This window comes from Helobdella robusta, assembly GCF_000326865.2.
Source record: "Helobdella robusta unplaced genomic scaffold HELROscaffold_27, whole genome shotgun sequence".
In the NCBI taxonomy this organism is placed as follows: domain Eukaryota; kingdom Metazoa; phylum Annelida; class Clitellata; order Rhynchobdellida; family Glossiphoniidae; genus Helobdella; species Helobdella robusta.
Genome location: NW_008704392.1, coordinates 2,486,693 through 2,495,346, shown reverse-complemented (window position 1 = coordinate 2,495,346; position 8,654 = coordinate 2,486,693). Strand labels below are relative to the sequence as shown.

The window sequence follows — 8,654 nt, the reverse complement described above, 5'->3', positions numbered from 1 at the left end:
ATGATGATTCCACCGTTGAGATGGTTGAAACTAAATCGAATGATCTTTCTGCTGCTAGTGTTAATGACGATGTACTTGTTTTTCTTGTTGTTTTTGATGATGAGGCGTTTGTCCGAGTGACTGAGGTTTATGATGATTTTGCGGTTGTAGCAGTTGGCCGTGATGTCAATTTTGTTGAGGCCATCTGAGTCGAGTCTGATATCTTTGTTGTGGCAGTTGTTGGTGATGGAGATATCCCTATTCTGATCCGGCTCGTTTGTGATGTAGATGTTACTATTGGTGTTGCAGTTGTTCGAGATTGAAACCTTGGCGGCCGGGCCGAACGTGTTGGTGTTTATGTTGATTGAACTCTCGTTTTCACTCTCTTCATCGGCAAATGAGTAATTCTCTAAATATTCGAGACTATCGGTTACATGTTCGACGCATGTAAAATAGTTCCTAATCATCTCCATTCTGTCGCAGCTGTCCTCGCCATCGTCGGTAATTAGTCTGTTGATTATGATGTTAAGATTGTCCATATTCTCCGAAATGATAACTTCCACATCAATTCCAACCATGTTGTTGATGATGATGCTTTCGTTGTTGTTATTTCCATAGATTTTCACTTCTCCTTCGTTTAACACGTCGCAAGAAGCCATGTCAATCAATTTGGTTGTTGTTGTTGTTGTTGTTGTTGTTGTTGTTGTTGTTGTTGTTGTTGTTGTTGTTGTTGTTGTTACACAAACACTCTTAGTCTCTCAGCCCCGTTGCTTTTGCCAATTTCTCAACTCCCAGTACCCGCAATTGTTTAGATGTGGTTTTTTAGTGAATTTAGTCAATTATTAAAACTGTTGGTAGAGGTTTTGAAATGGGTGATGCAGCTGCTAATGCTGCGAATGTCGTAGTTGTTGGTATGGTTGTTGTGGTTGTAGTTGAGATTGCTGATTAATGTTGTTTCGGTCGTTGCTGATTCTTTAGCTATTGAGGTAGTCCCTGTAGTGGCAACTTACGCTGCTCTGGCTACAGCAGAAACATGTCGTCGTTGTGGTTGTCGCTAGTGTCGCTGTCGTTCTTGTATCTGATTTGTAGTTTGGGATCTTAAAATTTTCAAAATAATTTTATCCTGGAATTAGTTACAGCGTTATTAATTATTATAATTAAAAAATATCAAATTTTACTAATTAATTAATTATAAAATAATAATAATAATTATTATTATTATTATTATTAGACAACATAATTATTAATTAATTTAGAATAATTGCAATCATCAATTTATTTTATTTAAAAAAAAATTCAAAGAATTGGAGCAGCGAAAATACAATTTAAAAAAAATTCATGTATTGTAATGAGATGTTTTAACCTGACGATAAATGTAATAAGAAAATTGGGTAGAATCTAAAACCTATAATTAATTAATGAGTTAACTAGTTAATGAATGAATGAATGAATTAATTAATTATTATAAAATAAGTTTGTCATTTGGCGCCGAACCGTGATAAAAGTTGATAGAAGGAGTGATTTTGAAAGTTTAACTCGACAAAAATTATTATTATTTTATCATATCATTGTTGTAGTTACTATGCCGTATTTTTAGTGTTGTTGTTGTGTTGTTGTTGTGATTGTTGGTGTTGTTATATAGGAATATTTAAAATGTGTTTTTGCAATATAGTCAGCAAGCACCCTCACCGCCTAACAAATGGCAATTTTCCTTCTTAAAATTTCACACATTGATTTAAAAGTGCATTTTATTTTACTATGTATAATATTCCAACTTTTTTTATTTATTCAATTTTCTGCTTAAAAAACTAATAAGTAAATGTTTAATAAGTAATAAGTAAAATGTTCAAAATAGTATATCTCAAAAGTTTTAAAAAACCGCGAACACCCTGCCTCACACCATTGTTGCATGTGACAAGTGGGGATCTCTTGGCATTCAAACTCGGGCACAGCGAAACAAGGGGCAACCATCTTAACCATTAAACCATCGCGCCGACCGAAATAATTTATTTCAGTTTTTTACAATTTTTATCAATTACTAACTCACACATAAATAGTGTGAAAGTAGAAAATGTCTAATAAGGCAGAGACTGAAAGAAAAGAAACACCCAAAGAAAGAAAGAAAGAAAGAAAGAAAGAGAGAAAGAAAGAAAGAAAGAAAGAAAGAAAGAAAGAAAGAAAAAAAGAAAAAGAAAGAGAGAGAGAGAGAGAGAGAGAGAAAGAGAGATATATAAATTAGTCATTGTTAAGACATTTATCATCGTCAAATAGAAAAAAGTATATTTCAAGCTGATAAAATAAACTTCATTATTCTTAGTGAACGCAGAACTGTAAACTTTATTAAATTGTGTCATCAGTGGTGCGTGAATTTATGACTAGACAATTTCTGTGACGTAATGATAAAAGGATTGTCGTCATTCTAGTTTAGTCACGTGGTAAGCTATAAATACGTCATACTGAAATAAAAAGCGGTGCTAAAATAATTACGTTATTTTTATTTTAACGTGTTATCAATATTATTTAAAAAATTACATCATCTATAATAAAATTAATAGTAATATATGTGTGTGTGTGGGTGTGTGTGTGGTTTTGCCTATGCATGTATGTGTGTGTGTGCATGTGTGTATATGAGTTTGTTTGGGTAAGTGTGCGTGCGTGTGTCCATGAGGTTGTATGTTTAAGTGTGCGTACGTGTGTATGTGTGTGTGTGTTTGTGTGTGTGTGGTGTGTATTTTTTTTATGAGTGTGTATGTTGTGTGTGTATGTATGTGTGAGTGCGTGTTGTTGTGTGAGCGTGTTAGTAGGCTGGAAAGGAAAGTGAATAAAATACGATCCAAATCATTAACCTAACTAAAAATGACAAAAATATTTAAAGTAAAAAAATAATAAATAAACAATAATAATAATAATAATAAACAAACGAATACCACAATAAATATTAAAGCGTAGAAATAAAACCAACGATGCAGTGTTATATGGAAGCATTGGGACTGTGAGTGTGATAATCATACAGTGTCATTTGTTTCTAATGTTTGTGTATGTATGTGTGTTTGTTTCTGTATATATGTATGCCTTGTTCCCTAACTATGCTTGATTTTGTGTACGTTATTCTGTTGTTTTAATTATGTTTTTATGAGTTTGTATGTTGTTTTGTGTGTTTTGAAAATTTTAGTGGTTAAGGAAGACATGATAAAAATGATGATAGGAGCTTCTTTTATTTTCATCATAATAACATACATTTAAAAAAATTAAAATTTGTATAAAGTATATTCACGAATGTTTTTTCCATATTTTTGTATGAAACAAACAACTTATAAACTATTCGCTCAATTTGACTTTTATCGGAAGATTCAAATTATCAAATAAATTCAGGCAGACAATTAACTGGTGGATATGTAATGTCAACATATTTGTAGCCGTAGTTTGAACATGTCATCTCATAGGTCATTCCCAACTGCCCATGGCAGACAACAGACTCTTCACAGTGCGGGCAGTGAGCTTTCTTCATCAACCACGTCCCAGTGCAACTGATTTGAAATGCATGTTTGCAATTCAACTCAAACACTAATTTGTTTTCAATAAATTGCTCCGAGCATGCTGAACGAATCTTTGTGGTTATTAACCATTAGGTGCAAATTCTCTCCGTCATCCACCTTTATGGAGTTATCACATTTTGGAAAAGTTATCTTTTGACGAGAGTTTCGTAATAGAAGTCTTGCATATCTTTAATTAGATTGTATTGCTGACGTTCCGAGAGAGATGGTATGCCGGAGCATTTGTCAGTACCGAACTTGCTTTCAAGATCGATGTCGAGGAAGACTTTTGGAATATTTTCAACGTCAAATTTTGAGAGTGGATACTTACCTACTCTTGTTTGTACGTTCATGTATGTGTACAAGTACGCATTGTTCGATCTCACATTTTACTGATTAACTCACGCTCGTCTTCTTGTAACCTGTCCTTTTATTCAATACAACACGGCAGACCAAAAAAGGCCTAATTCGCATAATTTAAAAAAGAAAAACAACATAAATTCATTCAAAATGGCGTGATCAAACGATTCGATTATACGAATTCCGACGCTAATAAGACCTTCACTCAAAAAATAAACGACTTATGTAAGAAAAAATGAACAATTGTTTTTATTATTAACTCTCTATTAATTATTATTCGTCGTTATAACACAGACACATACGCACACACAAACAGACAAACACACACACACACAGACAGACAAACACACATACACAACGAACAAGTGTGAATTTACGAATCCCACACAATGCATTTGAATCCAGCCAGACCTCATTGTGCTAAATATGTGTCAATGAATGGCTTTAATACGTTAACAATAACGACGATAATAATTAAAAACATAAAAGAAAAACAAATTTTAACAAAAAAAATATAACAAATTATGATTAAATTCACATAATTATCTCAATAATTATAAAATTAATTATGAAATTATAGAAATAATAACTTCAGATATTATATATTTTTTTGATAAAGAAATGCAAAAACCGACAAACGACATTAAGAACATTAACCTGAATGTAACGTGCAAAAAAACAAATCAACAACATTAACAGTGCGACTAACGAATGAATAAATGAAGAATTGATTGATTGATCGAATGATTGAATGATTAATCGACCGAGTGATTGATTGATCGAATGATTGGTTGATTGATTGATTTATTTATTGATTGATTGATCGAATGATTGATCGATTGATTGATTGATTGATTGATTGATTGATTGATTGATTGATTGATTGATTGATTGATTGATTGATTGATTGATTGATTGATTGATTGATTGATTGATTGATTGATTGATTGATTGATTGATTGATTGGCTGATCGATCGATCGATCGATTAATTGATTGACAAAAACACATGTGGAATAATAATACCAATATATAATAATAAGTTTCATGAAAAATAATAATAAAAATAAATAAATAATATAACAAATTAATTATTAAATAATATAAAATAAAATTAATATAATTCTCTTGACTCGAACAGCTGGGTGGTGAAACAATGGAATGAAAAAATATTTGGAAAATTAAAAAAAATAATAATAAAATGAGAAACTCTTTTTCATCAATTCAATTTTTCTTCATCTTCCTCTCACGACCCTTGCGACGATCATCATCAACATCACCATCATCACCCCCATCATCACTCTCATCCTCCTCATCTTCATCACCATTTTTTCTGCCACCACCACTGCCGCCATTTTGAAATAAAAGTGGATTACAGAAAAAGATCGTATATATCAAATTCTCCGCCAGACCTAATAAACCCTTTCCGCCTGACTCTTTGTCACCTGACAGGAAGTCAGTTAAGTTGGTGAAGAAGAAGGCGACGACGATGAAAGCGAAAGAAGATGGCGGGTGATGGTTTGGGATGTAGTTGTAGTGCAGTAGGTAGAAGACGCTCGAGGTCAAGAAGCAGCATTTCGTGTGGCTGTTGTGTGTTTGGTTGCATACAAATACCGTTATTACTCAATGAAATTAGTTATGTTAGTAATTATTTATTTATTTATTTATTATTATTATCATCATTATTACTATAACTATAATAACCCATGAATATAATTTAAAAAATTCTGATAAATATTGTATGTAGTGTATAAATAACTCAGGGGAAAACCAACGTGGATAAAAATAGAAATTCATTATCCCTTTCCACGTACGTTCCTTTGATTGCCTTCAAAACTGCATTCATAAATAAATGACCAGCTCCTAATGAAATTTATTTTTAAAAGAAAATTAAACTAAAAAATATAAATAAATAAATTTTAAAGAATTAGTACAAATGTGAACAAATTGAATTGAATGAATATTTTGGATAAACATTGCAAACCATTGTTTCCAATCATAAATTTAAGATATGAATAAAATGAATGTTTAGAATAAATACAACACATTTTAGAATCATTACTCTAAAATATAAATAATAAAATATATTTATATAAAAAAAATTATGAATAATATTAGAAAAAACATCTGGAACCTTTAGAAACACCTAAAGCAACAATTATGAAGTAAGCCCCAGGGTAATGTTTGACCCCGTACATGACCCCTGATTGAACTTTGTTAACTATGAAAAGACACCAGAATGTGTTGAGTATTAATCTTATAAAGGTCAAGTTCAGGACCTTTAAGGTCATGCCAATTGGAGAGTAGTTAACCAGGAACCTTTGTAATTTTGTTTGTTTGTTTGTTTGTGTGTGTGTGTGTCTGTGTGTGTAAAAGTTTGTCCGAGGTCTGGGTGTTGTGTTTCTGAATGTGTGTTGAACATGCATGCATGAGTTTTTATTTTTAGGTAAGCTGTTACTATCAATATTTTACTAGATTAATGAAAAAATTTTAAATAATCATTTAAAATGAAAAGCTTGAAAAAATAAAAAATGAAAAAAAAGCAGAAGAAAAATCAGACCAGATAACACTGGCCAAGATGATGTTTTCGTGGTACTTGAATGGAATGATTAGCACCTCTCCGATCAGCAAGTTGGAAACAATACTGCCAGAGAAACAGAGAATCATCGAACCAAACCAACTGGCCACTATGTGCTTACGACAAAATGAAGGGGCTAGGATATGGAAAAATAAAATATTAAATATTTTCCAACTTTAAAAATGAAAAAGCCATGCAATTTTTTTTTGACAAAGACTTTAACAAAAACTTAACACTAAATCAAAACCCTACTTAGATTTATTTGAATGAATAAAAAAAATTTTAATGATTAAAAAACGAATAATTAATCAGCACAGACCCAAATTTCCACAGTCATCTTTCCTAAATAACATGCACATGAGGATGTAGTGAACGGCCTCAAAGTGCGGGTGCATGTTCAGCTTGGATAGACTGGTTGCCATTGTCGCTAGCTGCATTAGATAGGCCTCCATGGTCAATGTTTTCGTCGTTTGTTCACTCCTTGAATTATGTATTTGATTAATTAATTAGTTAATTTAATTAATTAATTATTAAACAAATGAATATAATATCAAAATATGAGAAGCAAATGCCAAAATTTCACTTTCCTGGCTATTACTAATCTTATTTAATTCAATTAATAAAATTTATTTAATTAATTTAATTTCAATAATAAGTTAACAAATTCAAATAAATATAAAAAATGAATTGTCACAATTACTATTGAAATTTAACTATAATTTGTATTTAAAATAAAAATATTATAATTTAATAATTGTTTCTTACTCTCGAAACTTTAATTTTTAAAACTAACCTTTTTATTTTTACCTCTGAACACTAACTCCTGAGCGCCTGGACTGAGAGAGCCTAAAAATATAATCTTTTAAAATGTGCCAGCAATTTACTTTATTGGAAAATGGTGAACAAAGTTGTTAGGCAAGAATTAGTGAGTTTTAGCCTTCAGAGCAAACCCAACTGCCGACTTCAACTCAAAAGTTCAACTCAACTCAAGTTGGATTAGGACAGGTTAATTAACATTAGCATTAAAACTAAAAGTGAACGTAACGTGAAATAAAATTTAAAAGTAAACCTCTATTGTAAAGTTTATGCCTATAAACTAAATTTAATCCCTAGGATTCAAATTTCAAATGTCCAATGGGGTTTTGTAGAGGATTGTGGCACACGAAACGCTATCTTTATGCTACGAATGCTCAGTGAACAAGCGATTGAAATGAATGTTTTGTCGATTATTCCAAAGCTTTCGATAGCGTGAAACACGTGGAGCTTATGGAAATGCTGGAAACTGGACATTGATGAATAAGACAAAGAGCAGCGATGAAAATGGTAACAAGATGACTAGTTTTTTAGAAATAAGGAAAGGTGTTAGGCAAGACTATGTATTCTCTTTACATCTGTACAATCTCTATAGAGAATGTTCAGAGAATGTACAATCTCTATAGAGAATGTTGAGGTGTGGAGAGATCATCATGAGAAAGATAGAAGATCTACCTTGAATATCCATTGGAGGCGTGAATATAGGCAATGTAAGATATGCTCATGATACTGCTCTTATAGCAGATTCAATGGAAAAATTGCAAACAATTGTTTCCAAACTGGTTTTTGAAAACGAAAGGAAAAGCTTACAAATTAATATCAACAAAACAGAGTGCATGGTTATTAGTAAAAGTAAAACCGCCCCGATCTGCTCCATAATCATTAATGGTAAGCAGGTGAAACAAGTCAACAGCTTCAATTACCTAGGAAGTCTGATTGCCTTAAGTTGTAAATGTGATATGGATATCAAAAGAAGGATAGTATGGCGAAAGAGACATATTCTAAAATGAAAAACATCCTCACCAACAGTAAAATCAGAATATCAACAAAATTAAAACTGTTAGGGTGTTTCATTTTTCCTGTGCTAATTTACGGCTCTGAGTCCTGGACAATTTCTAAAGAAATGGAAAAAAAAGATTAACGCTGCTGAGATGTGGTTTTTGAGAAGAATTATGAAAATTAGTTGCCTCTCATACTTCGAATGAAGATGTATTAAAACAGTCCGGTTGTGAAAAGAGGAAATTACTACAGATAATCCGACGCGGGCAGTTAATGTTTTTTGGTCACATCGTGCTGAATGAAAGAATGGAAAATGTCACAACTGCTGGAATGATTGCCGGGAAAAGAGATTGCGGTCAACAACGAATAACATTCGCGAAGTCCTTGTGTTAC

The 8,654-nt window shown here is 31.9% G+C and overlaps 3 protein-coding genes across 3 annotated transcripts in view; all 3 read right to left on the bottom strand.

Annotated features, from left to right (window-relative positions):
* HELRODRAFT_192061 (hypothetical protein) overlaps positions 1-1,490 on the bottom strand; it is a 1,817-nt gene extending 327 nt beyond the window's left edge. The window contains exons 1-2 of the mRNA XM_009020394.1: positions 1,343-1,490; positions 1-1,102 (exon numbers count right to left, since the gene is read on the bottom strand). The exon at positions 1-1,102 is cut by the window's left edge and continues 327 nt beyond it. Coding sequence (XP_009018642.1) covers positions 1-638 — 638 coding nt within the window. The 5' untranslated portion in view covers positions 639-1,102; positions 1,343-1,490. The remainder of the gene's footprint in view (positions 1,103-1,342) is intronic.
* Positions 1,491-3,337: 1,847 nt separating this feature from the next.
* On the bottom strand, positions 3,338-3,865 carry HELRODRAFT_173797 (hypothetical protein; the record flags this gene model as incomplete). The annotated part of the gene is made up of 2 exons (XM_009020393.1): positions 3,338-3,576; positions 3,727-3,865. The coding sequence occupies 2 exons, from the start codon at positions 3,863-3,865 to the stop codon at positions 3,338-3,340; spliced, it is 378 nt and encodes a 125-aa protein (XP_009018641.1).
* Positions 3,866-5,630: 1,765 nt separating this feature from the next.
* On the bottom strand, positions 5,631-6,871 carry HELRODRAFT_80480 (hypothetical protein; the record flags this gene model as incomplete). Its single annotated transcript, XM_009020392.1, has 4 exons — positions 5,631-5,734; positions 6,006-6,190; positions 6,432-6,585; positions 6,769-6,871. 4 exons carry the CDS (start codon positions 6,869-6,871, stop codon positions 5,631-5,633), a joined length of 546 nt encoding a protein of 181 aa, XP_009018640.1.
* Positions 6,872-8,654: the final 1,783 nt, after the last annotated feature.